This window comes from Dreissena polymorpha, unplaced genomic scaffold, assembly GCF_020536995.1.
Source record: "Dreissena polymorpha isolate Duluth1 unplaced genomic scaffold, UMN_Dpol_1.0 chrUn071, whole genome shotgun sequence".
NCBI lineage: Eukaryota > Metazoa > Mollusca > Bivalvia > Myida > Dreissenidae > Dreissena > Dreissena polymorpha.
In genome coordinates this window covers 5,001-26,116 of record NW_026273385.1, presented here as the reverse complement: position 1 = coordinate 26,116, position 21,116 = coordinate 5,001, and the positions used below count along the sequence as shown (strand labels likewise).

General features: G+C 37.0%; 1 protein-coding gene across 1 annotated transcript; it reads right to left on the bottom strand.

Moving 5' to 3' along the window:
* Positions 1 to 651: 651 nt before the first annotated feature.
* On the bottom strand, positions 652 to 18,776 carry LOC127863964 (uncharacterized). Its single transcript, XM_052403638.1, has 8 exons — positions 18,641 to 18,776; positions 16,565 to 17,188; positions 15,704 to 15,875; positions 14,904 to 15,023; positions 13,444 to 13,581; positions 4,762 to 4,902; positions 1,733 to 1,889; positions 652 to 1,223 (listed from the first exon to the last, which is right to left on the bottom strand). Exons 1-8 carry the CDS (start codon positions 18,664 to 18,666, stop codon positions 652 to 654), a joined length of 1,950 nt encoding a protein of 649 aa, XP_052259598.1. The 5' UTR covers positions 18,667 to 18,776.
* Positions 18,777 to 21,116: the final 2,340 nt, after the last annotated feature.

Genomic DNA, 21,116 nt, shown 5'->3' with positions numbered 1-21,116 from the left:
AATGGTTTTTTAGACTTCACATCTTTTTGATTTTGATTAATAACTTGATATTTTGCTCGTTTAACTTCATTTTTAATTGCATTGTCTTCAAATGTATTGCTTCTATCATCTTCTTTCAAACGGATATTGTCCTTTGATGCTGTTTGGTCATTTTCATTCTTTCTTGTTTTATTATCAGCTTTATTCAAAGAAAATTCATTATTACCAACAACTTCTGCTTCGCCTATTTTATTTTCAAAAATGGTTTGTCTTTCTTTTGATTCATATGATCTGTTTTAGTGGTAGAAACACTTGCTTTATCGTTTGTTGCATCCGTTTCTGTCGTCTGATTCACAGTTGTGACTGAATCATTTTCCACATCTTGCGTCTTAGCAGAACACATTTTCTCCTGTTTAGATTTAGTCTTTTTCTCAGCTTTGTAAACTGTTTCAGTCACAGAAGGCTTCTCAATTTCAGTCATTAAAATGTTTAACCAGCCTGAAGAAGATCTTTTAGACACATCTTTCACATCTGTCTTACTTGTTCCAGCAATTTCCAATGTATTTTCCAACGCCGCATTTGTCTTTGTAGGGCTGAGCATGTGCTGACTGGCAAGATGAGATTTTTCAGCATCATTCTGCGCTTTAGTTTTTATACCTTGTAGTTCCAGCTTCAATTTTCCAGGTCTGTATCTGCTGACAGTCTCAGCTTCTTCCTTTTCACAAAACTTGATGTTTCTGTAGATGATTCCTCTGTCATTATTGTTTCCTTTTCTTCCATTGGTGGCTTTACACCTTTTGTTTTTGGTGACTTATTTTCTGGCTTTTCTTTCATTTCTTGAACATCCATTCCAAATGTCTCCAAGTCGTCTATTTCCTGCACAGCAGCAAACATACCTTTTTCCTGCTTTCCCTTTCTTTTCTTTCTCCTAGTTTTCTTTCCTTTACTTACATGTATTTTTCCTTCATGAAAATCACCGACTGGTTCATTTTTCATGTTTTCTTTCATGTGTTTTTCATAACTTTGCAACTCATTTTCAATATCTTCAGCTGCTGGAGCTTTAACAACAGAGTGGACTGGTTTAGCACGAATAAATGAGTAACCCTTCTGTCGTTGTCTAAAGGCCACAGCTGGGATGGCATGTTTCTGATACAACTGGTTCTGATCTTTTGGAGTGAATTCAGTTGTTCTTATGATTGGCTTGTCAATGAATGCTACACGGTGAATGAATGACTTCTCCCCCACTGAAATATTTTTTCTTAAGCTTTAACAACCACATTACAGAGGCGAACTTCAATTCTAGGAGAAAAAATGTACTTGTGTTTTATTGAATGTTTTAATTTGTTATTCTTGCACATACAGTTGCAATAGACATTTTAGGTCCATAAAATTACTGAGCAAACAAAATTGCAATTCTTAAAATATATTTTCTTTAAAGCAGCAATTTTATTTAAAAAAGCAATGTTATATTTCAGTCGCAGTAAATTGAAAAAATTCTGTCCACCACCTTAATTGCCTTAATCAACAAGCAAATTCATTGACTTGGTATCACCCGCCAATATGCTTCTGGACACTCATACCAAGTTTCAATGAAATCCGCCAAAGCACTTCCAAGATATGGCTCCAGACGGACGGACGGAAGGACAGACAGACAACGCCAAAACAATATCCCTCTGCCTATGGCGGGGGATAATAAGAAAATAGACTGTCAACATTCCATACTTCATAAGCCACAAGATGAAGTATAATGTACCTCCAATTTGATATTCCCTCACAGTTATGGGCATTTCCCAGTGTTTGCCACTATTGCCCTGGTTGTCAATCAGATATTTCACAACTGATGCCGACATGACAACATTGCATAGATTGGGGACTGCCAACTGTTCGGCATTTACGTCTTGACTGCATACCTGCGGTTTATATTACAGTAAATGATAAACACCATCGTAAATCAAACCCATCAGGGCTCACGCTAGGCTCAAATTTTAGGGAGAAGTGACTTCTCCCTGGACACTGATTTAGGGAGAAGTCAGGAGACTTTAAGGAGAAGTGAAGAGACTCGGACACAAGGGTTTGTGTGTATGGCGTTACAACACACATATATGTGCATCACATTATTTCAGTATACATGTACCACTGTAGTACACATAATTAATAAATTATATTTATTTTGTGTATCTTAATATTTCCAGCAGTTCTAATAAACCAAGTAATAATAGACACAACAGATAAATAACCTTAATTTTACTAGCTATTGTTTATTGTTGCCATGCCCCATGAGAATAAAGGGCAGAGCCCCCACGGCACCCCTCCCAGAACCCTAATTAATTATCCTTTTTTAAATAGTTTTTCCAATTGCTATTTCTGGTGAATCAAATTAGAAATATTATAAACCATGACTTCCGCATCACCACATTGGTATTCATCATTATATTTTTTTATATAAAGAACTTCCAAAATAAATTATAATCGACGAAAAATACACTATCCGAAAATGACCGTCTGAAAAATTGTACTAGTTTGGCACATGAAATAAAATGTGCATATCGTTTGACTGCAGAAAATAAAAACTAATAACCTAGCAAATACGTAATAAATATACAATAGACATAGTTTGTGAGTAAAGAAACAAATTAATTATCACATTTTAATTTCAATTGATAATCGGCAGAAAGGTGTAACATCATCGACATTGCATTACACATTAGATCTACTTAATTATCATCCTTTAAATTTTAATTCAGATCGATAGTCGGTAGAAAGGTGTAAGTGAACAGCTTAGAAATAATTAAATAATTGCACCTTTTTGCGTTTCAAAAACATTTCCTGAAACATCCACATAAAGCAACCATTACTGCCGACAAAAGATCACAAGTATATGATACAATAATTCATCATAATCATTTTAATTGATCAATTAATATGGCAACATCACCCCTGGGCATTATCTCTAATCACTTTCAAATCACTTACACATGACAGACAGTAGCAAACGCACGTGACTGCATTTGACTTGACGAATATCAGTCGCCGATTGGATAAGTTCGGAGGTTGGGATTATCGGGGGCGGGGTTTCCCTTAAATTACATGTCGATCAATTGTGACACGCTTCGAGCTGTGACATGTGTATTGGAAAATTGAATCAGACCTTGACATCGAGAAAACCGGATGTAAACGAATTCCAGACAGAGTGCGACTGGAAGTCGCTTTTTATCTACAATATCTTAAATTTCCGGCGAAGTTTGGCGTAGGAAAGCGACTTTGTCGCTCATGTCGCCCCTAGCGTGAGCCCTGCCCATACCACTTTGATCTCTGTAATCACAAATGAATATTGAATATATTTATGTGTTCATGTTAAGCAAAAAGTCTCTCCAATGCAGGATTTGAAAGAAAAGTAAATACAAACATATATGAACACAAACAAGTCTAGAATGCTCATGACAATTCTATTCTATCTTAATTAAGAGTTATAGCTTTCTGACAATCCATGGACATCACATAGAAATGAGCTGATGACTACTTATACATCAATCTATAGTGATTTACACAGTTTTTTTTGGGGTTTTTTGGCGACGCTGCATCTTGCAATTTGAAGCACTGCTTTACCCTTTCCAATAACAAAAAAAGGCCACACGTCCTTATAGATAGCAATCTGAATTGCCTCTTGACAAAAATTGTAAGCCTAGATATAAGTAAAAACAGCGACTAACAATGTCTGTGATGCTACACCTGTGCTTGATTTACCCCATAGTCGAAAATGTGTTATCAAGTAGATTTGATCCAATACACAGCTTAATCTGTAGCAATTGTTTTTCCTTCTTTGAGAGCCCTTGAATATTGGCCCTTTCCCCTAGACTGTTTATCGGAAACAAACTGCTGTGCATGTTTAAATGACAGAAATTCCGCACAAGTTCTATCGCAGAGTTTCCAGTTGTCACCAAACGACATCCAACTAGACTTTTAGTTCAGGTATTAAGGCAGACATGTATGATTTTACTTGCTATGCACACATATCAAATATTTTATGATTCAAATAATAGACAAGGGACAAAATTGTCACAAAACCAGGTTTTCATTGTGAAAAAAAAATCTGATAAAGGGAGAAAACTCAAACTGAACTTTTGAAATGACCAAAAAAAATTAACCCCCTTTGTAAGTTTTTTTTTTTTTTAAATCTATTTTTAGTCGTGGCGACCTTGACATTGGAGATATTGACGTGATTCTTTCGTGGGACACACCGTCCCATGATGGTGAACAAATGTGCCAAATGATTTTAAAATCTCACAATGAATGACATAGTTATGGCCAGGACAAGCTCATTTATGGCCATTTTTGACCTTTGAACTCAAAGTGTGACCTTGGCCTTGGAGATATCGACGTAATAATTCGCGCGACACACCGTCCAATGATGGTGAACAAATGTGCCAAATGATTTTAAAATCTGACGATGAACGACATAGTTATGGCTCGGACAAGCTCATTTATGGCCATTTTTGACCTTTGAACTCAAAGTGTGACCTTGACCTTGGAGATATCGACGTAATTATTTCGCGCGACACACCGTCCAATGATGGTGAACAAATGTGCCAAATGATTTTAAAATCTGACAATGAACGACATAGTTATGGCCCGGACAAGCTTATTCCGCCAGCCCGCCAGCCCGCCAGCCAGCCAGCCCGCCAGCCAGCCCGCCCGCATTCGCCAATCTAATAACCAGTTTTTTCCTTCGGAAAACCTGGTTAAAAAGATCAATAAGAAAACCAAACGGCTTTATCCCCCTACCTCATTACTCCAGACATATGGGCCTGTATAGTTGTCTCGTATAGCTGGATCTATCTCGTTGATTTTCTTGAAGTTTGTTGGCGTGCACGGCTGAGGAAGCCCAGGCAAGATGTTTGGTAAGAGTAGCTTTTTCGCCACACCCTGGAAATGCATATGAAAAATTATGTTTGGTAAGAGCAGTTTTTTTGCTTCACCCTGAAAATGAATATAAACAAGAGGGCCTGAAATGCCCAAAGTCGCTCATCCGAGATTCAAAGGAACTGACCTGTTCTTTGCAGCCCAAGATGTCATAAGAACAAATGTTCTAACCAAGTGAACATCCTGGCAGCCATGTTTTTCAACAGACCAGAACCAATATTTTCATACACATTCAAGAAATCATTTAAACAAATATTCTGCCAAAGTTTAATGAATATTCATGAAGCCATATAAGGAAAAATGCCCCGACCCATGGTGGCCATGTTTTTCAAGCAACTGGAACATTTTTTAACTTTTCCAAGATATAATTGGGATAAATCTTCTTCCAAGTTTCATGATGATTGGACAATAAATGTGGCTTGTAGAGTGTTAACAAGGTTTTACTTCAGCTTTATAAGGAAAAACACCACGCACCCTTGGCGGCCATGTTTTTCCACCAACTGGAACCATTTTTGACCTCATCCAAGATATCATTGGGACAAATCTTCTGACCAAGTTTCATGATGACCTGACAATAAATGTGGACTCTAGAGTGTTAATAAGGTTTTACTAAAGCCATAAATAGCCATATTAGGAAAAATGCTCCGCCCCCTGGTGGCCTTGTTTTTAAAGCAACCAAAACCATGATCAAACTCATCAAAGATATAATTGGGACAAATCTTCTGACCAAGTTTCATGAAGATCGGAAAATAAATGTGGCCTCTAGAGTGTAAACAAGGTTTTACTATAGCCATATATGGAAAAATGCCCCGCCCCCTCGCGGCCATGTTTTTCAACAACCGGCATCATTTTTTAACTCGTCCAAGATATTATTGGGATGAATCTTCTGACCAAGTTTCATGAAGATTAGACAATAAATATGGCCTCTAGAGTGTTAACAAGATTTTACTATAGCCATATAAGGAAAAATGCCCAGCCCCTTGGCAGCCATGTTTTTCAAGTAAACGTAACCATTTTCAAACTCATCCAAGATATCAGTGAGACCAATCTTCTGACCCAATTTCATGAAGATTGGATAATAAATGTGGCCTCTTGAGTGTTAACAAGAGTTTACCATAGCCATATATAGCCATACATGCCAGACGTCCCGATCTCGGCAGGACAGTCCAGTTTTTGGGCTCTTTGTCCCGGCATCCCGATATGAGACGATTTGTCCCAACACTCGTTAAAAACAATGTAAGGTCTATAATTTGCCAATAAAATTCGCTTTTCGAGCTCTTTCTGGCTAAAACTTACCATCGCTATTCCCTTATTGCCCCCAATTAACAACCCACTTCTACTACTCGAGTGCACCAGTGTTGTTTTTGACACCTTATCAGCGATTTATCGGCAACTTATTGATTTAATCAGCATTCACACCATGGTGTTTTTATGATAGGGGTTGCTAATTGCTATCGAAAGATGTATCGTACAGAAATTAATACCACCTGGGTTTGTATTTTATGGCCCAATCAAGTCAAACGATACTATTATTCTTAGAGCTGCAACAATTCGATCCGATGCATCGAAAATCGGTTTTAAATGCGTTGATTCGATTACGGTACCAACCCTACCAAATTCGATTCGATTCTTTAACATATAAACATAGATACGTAAAGCGCGCTATACTCTGACTATTTGATACAGGAAGGTATAGGTTTTAGCTTTTCCTGTAATTACTTATTACTTCAGTCATCCAATTAAGTGCGTTACGGTCTACTTTTGGAAAAAGCGTCAAAATGGCTGAACAAGTTGTAGCCGACAAATTGAAATTATCAGATGCGCCTAAGAAGCTAAAATCAAAAGTATGGCAGCTGTTTGGGTTTGGGCCTGGTAGCCCTCCCGTTAAAGTTACGTATAAACTTCATGAACGTGTCGTACCATAAGTCCGGCTCAACCACTAATCTAATTCAACATGTCAAACGCAAACATAACGTTGATTTAGCAGAAGGTAGCACCAGTGCAACTTCTCAAGTCGCCAGCCTTATTATTATGTATTTATTTATTATATTATTGTGTAGTCAACAGTCTAGTCAGAAGTTTATTGATATTAATATTGAATTCCTAATTTGCTATTCTCTTTAATGTGTTTCAATAAAATATTGACATAGTTTGTCAGAAAATTGGCAGTTTCTTGCTAAATATTTCTTACAAATGTTAATTTAACCCACTTTCAACAGTTTTTAAAACACTGTTGAACCAACCAAACTATATCTAACAAACACACAAATGCCCAAGATATCTAGTTATGCATGAACAGAAATGTTTATTTTGAAGCAGAAGAGTGAATAAATGATAAAGCTAGGTTGAAATATGAATCGAATCGAAACAATCGGTATCGGACTGTCTGAAATCGAAATCGAATTGGGCTGTTGGTGAATTGTTGCAGCTCTAATTATCCTGTGTATTATACAACATAAGGTTATAAATCCTTTCAAAACACGGATTTTGTACATCAACTAAATTGAATGCTGACCAATTCACATTGATGTTTCTCACAAGTTACCTTTCATTTTCGACTTATTTTCAGAAAATAGTTTGTACATATTGCATCAATCTAAATTCAGAGTTTATTTACGATTGATTGAATAAGAACAGTACTCGATGCGCTCACATCGTGTCACACGATTTACATATGTTCAAGGGGATATCCCATTGTGTATACACTGGTCTTACAATAACATAGTGACGTCTCCATCTGTGTATAGAATGGGGAATATCCTTGTACCAATTGGATGTCAAATCGAGGCACACGGGTATACCCCTCATTTCAGTTTATGGAGTGTGTTTACTTCCAGAAAATGGAGAACGACACTGTGTTCACGAAATTCTGAACATACATTTATCATCAGTATTGGGCAGAAATTTAGAGTTTTTGTAAGTAATATACTGACTATTGACTTAACAAAATGTGGAATGATTGATCGTTTCAGGTGTCCCACTTTTTGGTCAAATGTCCCGACAATTTTTTATGGAAAGTCCCGATTTGGACCTGAAAAATTCTGGCATGTATGATAATGCCATATAAGGAAAAATGCCCCACCCCTTGGCAGCCATGTTTTTCAAGGAAACGTACCCATTTTCAAACCCATCCAAGATATCATTGAGACCAATCTTCTGACCAAATTTCATGAAGATTGGACAATAAATCTGGCCTCTAGAGAGTTAACAAGGCAAATGTTGACGGCATACGACAGACAAAAAGCGATCACAAAAGCTCACCATGAGCACGTTGTGCTCAGGTGAGCTAAAAATATTGTTTGATAACAGAAGCTTTTTTGCTTCACCCTGCAGTGATTTTTTTTGTGCTTTTATTAGTTACAGCCTGTGCCATTTGAATTGGGTAAATTAGCGCGATAAACCATGAAATTGGGAAAAATATCGCGATAAACCATGACATTGGGATAAATTAAGCATTATAAATATGATTGAAAGAAACAGACTTGTTTTTAAGTGCATGTTCAGGGTTTTTTTTTTTGCCATTTTGGAAAAAGGAGTCTGGTCAAATAGGGATTTTTTAATTTATAAAAGTGGCAAATTTGGGCATTATTTATCAACAAAAAGGTCTAAATTAAAGTTATATATTTTGTAGGATGTCATAAGAGACTTCTTTCTTAAAAAAGAACAAAAAAAATGTTGAAATTGGTGATTTTTTTTTATATTTTGGTCAGATTTTTGGGGAAAAAATGTTGATTTTTGTGATTGGGAAGCAGCCGAATTTCGGCTGTAATATTTAGAAAAAAAATCACTGCACCCTGGACATGGATATGAAAAGTATTGTTTAGTTAGAGCAGCTTTTTTGCTACATCTTGGAAATAAATTTGAAAGATATTCACATTATGACCTAATTAAATGCACTTCTTCTGTATCGCTTTTGTATGTTGATCCTGAATTTAAAACAAGAGCACCCCATAACGGGTGCCAACGCTCAGCTGCGGGTGCAGTTTTGAATAAATGAAAGCTTGTCAGAGATTTTTTTTGGAGGTCAAAGTGACCTTGACCTTTGACCTAGTGACCCAAAAATGGGTGTGGCGTGTAGAACTCATCAAGGTGCATCTACATATGAAGTTTCAAAGTTGTAGGTGGAAGCACTTTGATTTTATAGCAAATGTTAAGGTTTAAGTACGACACCTACGGCGGACGACACGACAGGCTGGCTATGACAATACCTCGGATTTTCTCCGAAAACAATCAAGCTAAAAAATTACACTGAATATCTAGACTTGCATAAACTTAAACTTCTCAGTAGAGCCATTTATATCCTAATCATCATCTCAGTATATGGCCTAACACAACACTGCATAGTCACTATGAAATGTCCCATTACAATAAATCTGTATAACCCTACTTTTTATTCCTTCTTTTGTTTACAATACAATGTTTGTATGTGGTCTTTGCCTAAAGATAATTCTGGTCTTAAGATATGTCAGGTACAATCACTCTGCACCAAATACATATGAGCAACTCACAATAAAACAGGGTTTAATGGTTAAGTGTAAAATGTCGTCCTAGATAAGCATGTGCAGTCAGCAAAGGCTAATCAGGGACACACTCCGCCTTTACACGATTTTTGCTAATAAAAAGACCTTTTAACCAAAAATACCATTAAAGTAAAAATGATGTCTCTTATCAGCCTGAGTTGGCTGCACACAGTAAAGGATTAAGCATCTTGTAGGCCCATAGGCATTGAAACTTTGGGGCCCAGGTCTGCCAGTGATTATTGCTGGGTAAGACAATGTCAAGCCTTTAATCGGGACATTGGTATAAAACTAGAGCTTTGTCACAGATGTGGCGAATACCTCCACATGCCGCATTGACACAGATAATTTTGCAAGCTGTCTTCACAAAACAAGAGAATCTAAATGGTGATTTTTAAGAATTATTATGCCATTATTATTTATGGCCATTTTGACCTTTGAACTCTTGAATTCTTTTGCATGACACGGCGTCCAATGACTGTGAACAAAATTAATGTACAGAGTCATTTTAAAATCTCACAATGAATGGCATAGTTATGGCCCGGACAAGCTCATTTATGGCCATATTTCACTTTTGAACTCCAAATGCGACCATGACCTGGAAGATATCGACGTTATTCTTTTGCATGACACATTGTCCAATGATTGTGAACAAATGTACCAAGTAATTTTAAAATCTCACAATGAATGACATAGTTATGGCCCGGACAAGATCATTTACAGCCATTTTTGACCTTTGAACTCACAGTGTGACCTTTACCTTGGAGATATCGACGTAATTCTTTCGCGCGACACACCATCCAATAATGGTGAACAAATGGGCCAAATGATTTTAAAATCTCACAATGAATGACATAGTTATTGCCCAGACAAGCTCATTTATGGCCATTTTTGATCTTTGAACTCAAAGTGTGACCTTGACCTTGGAGATATTGACATAATCCTTTCACGTGACATACCGTCCAATTATGGTGAACAAATTTTCCAAATGATTTTAAAATCTCACAATAAATGATACAGTTATGGCCCGGACATGCATTTGACCTTTATTTGAACTCAAAGTGTGACCTTGACCTTGGAGATATCAACGAAATTCTTTCGCGCGACACACCGTCCAATGATTGTGAAAAAATTTGCCAAATGATTTTTAAATCTCACAATAAATAATAAAGTTATGGCCCGGACATTCATTTGACCTTTGAACTCCAAGTAAGACCTTGACCTTTGAGATGTTGACGTACTTTTTCACATGACACACCATCCCATGATGGTGAACAAATGTACCAAGTTATTTTAAAATCTAACGATAAATGACATAGTTATGGTCCGGACAAACTTTCGGTTAAAAACACACTAAGTGACCTTGTGACCTAGTTTTTGACACGGCATGACCCATATTTAATCTTGACCTATACATCATCTAGATACAACTTGTGACCAAGTTTGGTGAAGATCGGATGAAATTTCGGGACAGACAGACCGACAGACCAACAAAGTGACATCTATATAGCCCCCATTACCAATGGTAATGGGGGTATAATAACTAGAAAAAACAGGAGATTGCAATATTGTCCCATACCGGTAAAACTCCACCATTGTCAGTATTTTTTTATTTTTTTGTTGCCATAGCAACCAGAATTCTTGACGTAGGAACAAAATGAAATGATGTCGTGTATAATCTCCATATTGCCATCTATCCATGTTTCAAGTTTCATGAAAAAATATGAAGAACTTTTAAAGTTATCGCAGGATCCAGAAAAGTGTGACGGACAGATGACAGACAGACTGAGCGCAAACCATAGGTCCCCTCCGGTTTCACCGGAAGGGGACAACAATAGCTTTGTCAAGCCATTAGACAAAGCAAAGTAAGTAAACAAAAAATTATTTCATCAAGCTCTCATGGGGCCCATCAAAGTCCCAGGCCCATAAGCAGTTGCCTACACTACCTAATGGGTAATCCGGGTTTGACGGCAAGGGATTATCTGGGATGACACTTTACACACATGCAGGTAGCCACCATTCTAAGATTCTAAGAGCTCAGGTCATAAAGTCTGACACCAGTACAGTTTCAACAAGACTATTGCCAAGCAATAAAAGTCCCCTACCGGCTCCACCATTGTCAGAAATTCCACCATTGTCAGAATATTTTTTTTATTTGTTGCCATAGCAACCAGAATTTTTGACGTATGAACAAAATGAAAAGACGTGCATAATGTCCATATTGCCATCTATCCATGTTCCAAGTTTCATGAAAAAAATATTAAGAACTTTTAAAGTTATCGCAGGATTCAGAAAACCACCATTTTCAGCAGTATTTCTAGTCTATTTGTTGCCATAGCAACCAGAATTTTAGACGTAGGAACAAAATGAAATAACGTGCATAATGTCCATATTGCCATCTATCTATGTTCCAAGTTTCATGAAAAAATATTAAGAACATTAAAGTTATCGCAGGATCCAGAAAACCACCATTTTCAGCAGCATTTCTAGTCTATTTGTTGCCATAGCAACCAGACTTTTTGACGTAGGAACAAAATGAAAAGACGTGCATAATGTCCATATTGCCATCTATCCATGTTCCAAGTTTCATGAAAAAAATATTAAGAACTTTTAAAGTTATCGCAGGATTCAGAAAACCACCATTTTCAGCAGTATTTCTAGTCTATTTGTTGCCATAGCAATCAGAATTTAAGACGTAGGAACAAAATGAAATGACGTGCATAATGTCCATATTGCCAGCTATCCATGTTCTAAGTTTCATGAAAAAATATTTAGAACTTTTAAAGTTATCACAGTATCCAGAAAAGTGTGACAGACTCACAGACTGACAGACACACAGGTGAAACCAGTAGGGGACTAAAAATGTCAAGTTGTCAATATGATATTTATTTAGGTTAAAGCCATAGAGCTGCATAGGGAAACTTAATATTATTTATAAAAAAAAAAAATTGTTTGGAAAATATAATTGGGAATATTTTGCAGCAATTGGGAAATAAGTAGCTTTTTCCTTTCAAAATTTGGAAATGTGCTGTTTTCCGGTATTTTATGAAGAACGAAAGAAAACAAGAGCTGTCTCTATCGGAAGACATATGCCCTCGAAAAACGCTTTTTCAAAACCTAAACGCAGATTTCAAAACCTAAAATGCGGACCCTAAGTTCAAGGTCAAGGTCAAAATTTTGTGCGTATGGAACGGCCTTGTCGATATACACATGAATAACAAATATGAAGGTTACATCAGAAGCGACATAGAAGTTATGAGCAATTTTCCAGCGGAAATGCAATTTTTTGATGATTCAAGGGCCGTAACTCAGAAGTGCCTGGTTAAATTTGGCTGATTATCGAACTTAATTTTTAACCTATATTTTATTGCCTTACACATTTTTATGAAGTTTGGTGAAAATCCGATGACCATTCCTGGAGTTATTGAGCGGAAACGAGAAAAAACTCATTTTTTCAATGATTCAAGGGCCGTAACACAGGAGTGTCTTGGTCAATTTGGCTGATTATCAAACTTGACCTAGATCTTATGAGCTTACACATTTTCCTGAAGTGTGGCAAAGATCATATGACATTTGCTCGAGTTATTGAGCGGAAACGAGAAAAAAAAAACAATTTTACGATGATTCAAGGGCCGTAACTCAGGAGTGTCTGGGTCAATTTGGCCAATTATCGAACTTGACCTAGATGTTATTGCCTTACACATTTTCATGAAGTTTGGTGAAGATCTGATTATAATTGCTCGAGTTAGTTAGCGGAAACGAGAAAAAAACAACAATTTTACGATGATTCAAGGGCCATAACTCAAGAGTGTCTGGGTCAATTTGGCCGATTATGGAACTTGACCTAGATGTTATTGCCTTACACATTTTCATGAAGTTTGGTGAAGATCTGATGACAATTGCTTGACTTATTGAGCGGAAACTAATCCGGACGGAAAGACTAACTGACTTACTAAAGGACAGTGCGATTTTAATATGCCCCCAGAACCTATGTTCTGGGGGCATACAAATCACTGCATTTCCATACCAGTTGAAGGAGAGGCCTAACATGCTTCAGTGTGGGCGGTGGATCATCACCGACATCATCATCTAGAGCAATCATCTTGACATGCTTGTAGTGACGTGGGTACGATAACACTCTCCTGCGCTTGGACAGCAGCTTGGCCTGCAAATCAATATGAGTTGTGTTCAGAGAAAAGGGGGCTGTATGCATGTGTGTTAAGTAACATCCCACATTAGCCTGCGTATTCTGCTCTGCACAGGTTAATTAGGAATGACACTTGCCGCTTTAGTTGGATCTTTGCTAAATAAAGACTTCCTTTAAATAAATACTATTAAAGCGGAAACTGTCGTCCTTGATAAGCCTGTGCGGACTGCACACGTGCACAGGCTAAACGGAATGACACTTTCAGCACATGTTTCCAAAGAGCAAGGCTCATATTTGGGCAATTGAAACAAACTAGAATATTGTTTTGTTAAAATACAGTTAGTCAGTTTGTAATAAAAGTCTGAATATCAGTAGTCATTTTGGCCGACCATTTGTTTAAGCGTGTTTTTTAACAGCAGAGACTTTTAACTACCCTAAAAACACTAATAACTTTGGTAATACAATGCCTAAATATATATTCCAATAACTTAGTATTATTGTGCATGTTCATGACATGGCATACCTTGCATATTAAGCAACAGATTTGTAAAAAAATGTATGCCCCCACATCGCACACTTACTTAGCATGACTTTTTGTAATGATGTCTCTCCCCTATAGTTATAAATCAGCCAGAAATAAAAATCAATATAGTATTCATTAAACTGCAAGGTATTTTAAAGCACCATTTCCAAGAGAAACATTAACATTCCTCAAATTAACAATGCAGACAATGGTCACAATATCCCAACAGCGTCCAATTTTTATATGGTGTTTTAATAATAATTGAAAGTCTGCTAATGGTTCTTTTTATTGTTGATTCAATGGGTATATATGCTTTTCAAACTGACTATTGTACCTATATAATTTCATGTAAAAGCCACTGTGACCTTAACCTTTGTTATAGTTCGAAATAGCGTAATGGATATGGTATCCGCCTAGTAATCGTGAGGTCAATGTTCTATCCCCACTCAGAAAGTTTTCACTAGATCTTCCCCAAAGACACCAAGTACTGGTTATAAGCCAAGGAAATGGACTCAAGAGCTTTTGGCCTGAGGCTTTTGAAGCAATCAAGCAAAAAAAAATAGGTCTCAAATAACCTTTGATTTATTGACCTCAAAATCCATACTTGTCTTCCTTTTATCTCAGGCATCATACTTAATGGTTGTAATTAAAAAAGTACTCCTGGTTTCGTATGAAAAGGATTGCTCTATGGGCTGACTGTCAAACTTAACTATCAACAGACGAAAAGGTGGAGCAATTTACCCCCACTTCTTCCAAGGCATGCATAACTACAACCGACCAAAAGGGAAGCAAAACTTCTGACAATATTACTACATACTGAAACATATTTTTTCACTTCTGGGTGGACATATTCATAATCCTTCTTGCATTTCTGTGAGGTTGTCTTCAAATATTGCTGAAAGGCACCTTGTTCCTTCTTCACCTCAGCTGTCAATTTCTGCAAAGATATTGTGTAACATTGGTTTAAAGTCAGTTTTACTAAAATTGATTACAATTGAGTATTTACTCATGGTTAGTTTACAAATGTAAGTAAGTATGTACGGTTTTAATGTCAAAAATTCTGAACAGATTAGTGGACAAATATGAGTTTACATGTTTTCCTACAATAATGAGTTTTCTATTATAAAAGCAATTATTATTTGCATATACATGTACTCTAGTTTAATTGATTTTCTGGTACCACTTCTGAATATTTATGCTAGTTTTTTTATTATGCAACTACCGGTTATTATCTGTTGTTGTGTACCGGTAACTGATTATCTGTTGTTGTTTTAGTGTTTTTTTTAGTATATACTTGTTTTAAAGCAATTTTTGACATTTAGAACTTTTGGGTCCTCAAGTACTTATGGTCCAATTGTAACACTTTTTTGGAACTACCAACACATAGTTTACGGCACAAAATTGTGTCAAACGTAAAAGGCATGCCAAGGGAGTGCCCAACTGTTGTATTGGAGTTGTACTTATGGTATGAATCTTAAGCATGTTAATATGCATACATTAATGTCTTCATCTTTGATCATATTTATCATTAATACCTATCATACAAACTATTTTCTAACCAGTTTATTAATTTACAGTTTCAGGTGAAAAAAATAGTTGCACACTCAAAGGCCAAACCTTGAATCTGTTAAACTCCGCATTATTTCCTTCCTCAAAGTCTGTATTCAGCAATGTGCCGTACTGTCGGAACAGGTCCATATATAATCTCTGCTGTGATACACTGAACTGTGACTTCCGGTGATAAGGTTTCTTGCAGAATATCAATGCGGTGTAGCGATCTTTGTCATTCCTATTTGCATGCGGGTACAAAAATAATACAAAGTCACATTAGTCATTTCAATAGAATCCTGAATATCATAAAATTTGTGTTTATACCGTAAATTCAAAGAGCAGCACAATGAGTCCTTTTAATACATTCTTCTTCAATTGTCTAATGTTAGATGTACTGATATGGTTTGTTATGCAAGTGTTATTTAAAGCTTGTCTCAGCAATTGCAATAACCCTTGCTGCTGCATGTTGTAACTTGTTGCAAATTGTTAATTAATAATCATGTTATAGACATTCTAAACTGAAAAGTTGCTTCAAAGCAGCAATTTTTAACAAAGATAATAAAATTGCATATTCATGTACACCACTTCAAAAAATGCAATTGAATAAATTTGTGCAAGTGTGAATGTTGCAAATTGAAAAGTCTTGGAGTTCTTCATTCTTTGTGTCAATAGACAAACAAACAGGTGTTAATGGATTTGCAGACCAAGGGACATATGTCCATGATAAATCTGGAAGGGAAGGGTGTATAACAGCTAACAATAAAATACAATTTCAAAAGCACACTTGTTGAATTGATATCACCCGCAATAACTTAAAAATTTGTGACAGACGGACAGACAGAAGAACTGACGAAAGGACAACGCCAAAAGTAGATCTCTCCGCCTTTGGCAGGGGATAATATCACACATCACATTACAATTCTTTACCTGTCTCTTATATTGTAGAAATTCTGATCTAGATCCGCAAATTTAATTGGTTTCTGGTCACTTTCAATTGGAGTATTTTTATAGAAGACTGGCTCTTCTAAATTCTTAGAGGCCCTGCTCATCTTGTGCTGAAAGTTATGTTCTTCATTAATTGGGCATTTACTTGCTTCAAGATCTGTGACTGTTTTCATGTTCTCATTTTCTGTGAACTCTGAATAAAAAGACTTTGGACGGAAGTCTGATGTTGAACTATTTTCAGAACCTTCCTCTGTTTTGTCCAAAATTTTTGAAGTTTTTGATTCAGAGTGATGTGCTATTTTTAAGGCTGTAAATGTTTCTTCACTGATATTTCCCTCATGTTCATTTGTACTTTCAAAGGATTCCCCTCTAATAGTTTTTACAGTTTTCCCCTTAGTCCCAAGTGAAACAGAGCCTTGTGAAGATTGCTGCTCAATTATATATGAAAAGGGTTTATTTGAATTCTTCTCAGCCAGAGTATTCAGATGGATGCCAACTTTTTTCAGCCTCTGTTCCAAACGTGTTTCATGGGTCTCGACGCCAAGAAGGCTCGCATACACTTCCTCAGTGAAAAATACAGTTTGGCCATTCTGTGGTAGAGGGTTCCTGTAAAAGTTTAAGTTTTCATTCATTTAACCTTTAAAAAATGCTGGTATCAATTTAGATCTACTAAATGTAACAGCTTTCGTTTCACCCCGGTAGTAACTATGATATACATGATATACAGTACAGCCAAAGCGGCACAAACATAATCCGCGGCTACGCCACGGCCAGATTATTAGTCCGCGGCGGCCGAATCGTGTGTTCACGCGGCGTATCGCCGTGGCACTCGGCATCGATCCGCGCAACGACGCCGAGTCTGTATTAACCTCGCGTACTTTCGCGGAGTAAATCCGCCGCATACGTACGCGGCGGATCGAGTGAAAAGATATCCACCTACATGTACATACATGTATGTGTAGCGTAGAATTAATTACGCGCAACTGTTTATGTTTCGTTCGATTATCATTATTATATTTGTAATCCGAAACACACTTCAGAATTTTAATGCTAACGCGTCCTTTGGCAAATTCTAGCGTCAAATAAACAGTGCTAAAATATCCTTTGTTTCATAAAAAGCGCGCGAAAATTATGCAGACATGTAGAACGTCGTTTGGAAAGTTTGGGTGTATTTTGTGTTGTATAAATACATGAACATCACGTCAGGCGTAAATCGCGTGTTCAGTGGAGAAAAAAACCGCCCCGATTAGACGTTATTTCATCATCTCTATAAATAGTAACAAATGCTCAAATGTATTTGATACTTAAGGAAATATCAAGAATGTTTGTGTATCGTTAATATTTACCAGCATTTGCTTATAAACTGGAATATACGGGATTATCGGGTAATTAGTAGCGATATTAACTGTATAATATGAACAAAATAAAACGTGTTTATATACGCATATTCAAACAATAGTTGTAATAAGCTGATAATTAACAAAACTACAAATACGTCGTCACCGTCTTGATTATTGATGTGGCTTCAAACTGCTAATTTTCTCAGCTAAAATATAATAGCGGAATCAACATGCAATTAATTTATAAATCCACCATATGCTGGAGCCTTGACCACTTGTATGTGCGAAAACATAATTACGTGACCTTGTTTATGTGTGAAATACATATGCTACGGGCGGGAAACAAACTTAATAATTGGCCAGACACATTAACTATGCTTACATGTATATGCTAATACATGATTCATGATCGCATCGACTCGGCATCATGTCGCGGACCGCGGCATGCCTTGGCGGACAGATGCGAAGTTTCGCGGCGAAATGCGACTTGCCGCCGCATACTGACGCGGCTTCAATGACTGACGCGGCATCGACTCGTTTCGCCTTGCCGCCGCGGATCGCGAAATACGTTTGTTCCGCTTTGGCTGTACTGTAACTTGACATAAGTTACTCGCGAAAATATGTTATTTACTGTGGTTTGGAGACCTAAAAAATATCAAGCGATTTTGCTTTTTATTTCACGTTTAAAATTAAAAGGCAATCACGGCTAATAGTTTACCAAGGTAATTCTTCAAAGGATGACATTGCTTCGTTCACATTTGATATGCAGTATACGCACCAAATTTGTTGGGATGATTTGAACGCGGTTTCATAAACAACCGCACCGGTAAAAGAAAAACACCTCGACACCTCAATCCAACAAAAAATTGTTGCACTGTTACTAATAAATAGGAAAACATTGACACTGAGCAGCATTTTAAATATTTTTGTAAATTGCTTGTACCAGATTTGTTAGATAAGCTCAATAGGTCATTTTCGACCTAAAATGGCCCATAAGTCACCCGGGGGTGACTAGAATCCGATTCGTTTCACCATAGGGTGACTTCAAGCCGAGGTTAGTCATCCCCGGGTGACATGAAGCCGATTGTAGTCACCCGGGTGTGACATGAAGACGATTCTTGTCACCCGAGGGTGACATCAAGGTGATAGTCACCCTCGAAATCAGCATAAAGTCACCGTCGGTAACAATTTTACTTTTTCAACGAATTTTCTGATAGACCAAATTCAGTTTGACGGTTTGTGTTTGAGAATCATTCAAACAAATTTGATCATATATGTATATAATATATTCAAAAGCCACAATAGCCTATATAAGATACCTGGATACGGTGCCGTTTGATAAAAATTACACGGGTTACTAGAAGCCGATTAATGTCGGCTTGAAGTCACCCCAGGGTGACATGAATGGGCTTCTAGTCACCCCGGGTGACTTGTGGGCCATTTCAGGTCGACAATCACCCAATGAGCGTTAGTTTGGTGTTTTCTGTGTAAAGTCATGGAATGTGTCATGCCACCATGCACATAAACTTCTTATATGAATTTTCTTAGCAATAAACGCTTGATCATCATTATCAGCACAGCAGCAGCAACAACATCATCATACTCATCATCACTCACGTGACCGGTCTGGCCGTTGGGGTAAATGAGCGACGACAATACAGAAATTCTCCCCCAGTCATGTCTGTTGTGGAAGCTGAGAGTAAATCATCATTGGGCAGGCATGTCCACTTGTTCACATCGTCGTCCCAGATTTTCTTCTGAAGGCTTCGACGGCGACATCCCTCTAGCGTGCCATGGTGATTTGTCAAAACAAAGCAAGCTTTCGTCATTTGACGGTCACAAGTAGGGGCTCTGTTCGACCAACACATGTTGCAGTAATGTTCTGGACGTACTCGTTGGTCTTGTGCTCCAAGAAGATGCGGTATATACACGGTCTAAAAAAAGGCCGTATTTGCATAGACGCCGACGGCCGTTATGCACACTCAAGGCTTAATATAACTAGTGAATTGCATAAAATATGGTATTAAAAAAGTACAAACAAAACAACACACACGCTTGCAATGTGAAAAAAAAAGGCCACAGGGGACGTCTAGACGCTGGCATTTGTATATGGTCGTACTTTTGATTTCAATTTCGTGGAGCGGCATATCGTCGACGTTCGCGCAAACGTATGGTGTCAGTTCGCTATAAAAATGAACACGTATGAAAACAATATGAATAAGACACGCGCAAAATATGGACGTCATTTGGAACTTGCTAATTAAAAAGTAGTACTGTCATCATTATATCCATGGTGTTTATGCGCTGTGCGTGTTTAGTAGGCACTTGTTTCAATACTGAGGCAACCACGTCGAGAACGTTGTTTTGTATGTTTAAGTGTTAGTTAATTATTAGTATTTTTATCTTATTTCTGCTTTTTTGCAAAAAGAGACTGGTCGTCAACTGAAATGAAAAAGTGTTTTCAAAAATGCGAAACGGATTATGTTATTCTTTTAGAGGTTATATCGTAGTGGATGCACAGTTTATGACTGTGCTTACTTTTCCGCATACAGATTGTAACGTAGGGTAATTTAGTGATGTCACATTATGAATACAATAGTACGATCATGAGTATTTATGTTTAAATTTGCATACGGAGTGGGTTCATCGGGAAATGAAAAACATGTCATAGGAGTGGATCATAAAATCAGAACACAGCGTTTATGTGAAATTAAAATTAATTTTAATTATATTTAGATGTGCTGCCTTGTCCAACTTGTTTACTCGTGACATTGGCGTTATTAAGGAAAGCAATAACGAAAATTCACGGTAATGACTAATACCAATAAATGTTTCATTGAACAAATAAAAATATACACACAATACACAAATTTAAAAACACAATACTATTCTATTTACGTATTGAATAAAGTATGCAAAATGAATATGGACTGTTTATTCGTGTATTACCTGTACCGATACTACAAGCAAAGACATTCTCTAGGTTTTTGCTACAAGTCAACGGTTGTTAATTTTCAGTGGAAAAAATATTAACGGTTGTATGCTTGCGTATAGCAAAAACACAAATTCAGGGTCGTTCCTAGTGTTATCATATAATTTTTGTTCTTTAGAAAAACAATATTCCGTGTCCTTCGATGCTTTAAACTAGACTTATTATTCCTCATGTAGGAATCAGTCGTCAAAATTTAGAAAGA

What these genes read in the sequence shown, in the direction of transcription:
- LOC127863964 (XM_052403638.1), bottom strand. Translation starts at nt 18,666, where the DNA reads ATGTCATCCTTTGAAGAATTACCTTG. An exon ending in CATATGTCTGGAGTAATGAG is followed by an intron (nt 1,890 to 4,761) that starts GTAGGGGGATAA and finishes TATAAACCGCAG; the next exon opens with GTATGCAGTCAAGACGTAAA. An exon ending in GAGGGAATATCAAATTGGAG is followed by an intron (nt 1,224 to 1,732) that starts GTACATTATACT and finishes AAAATATTTCAG; the next exon opens with TGGGGGAGAAGTCATTCATT.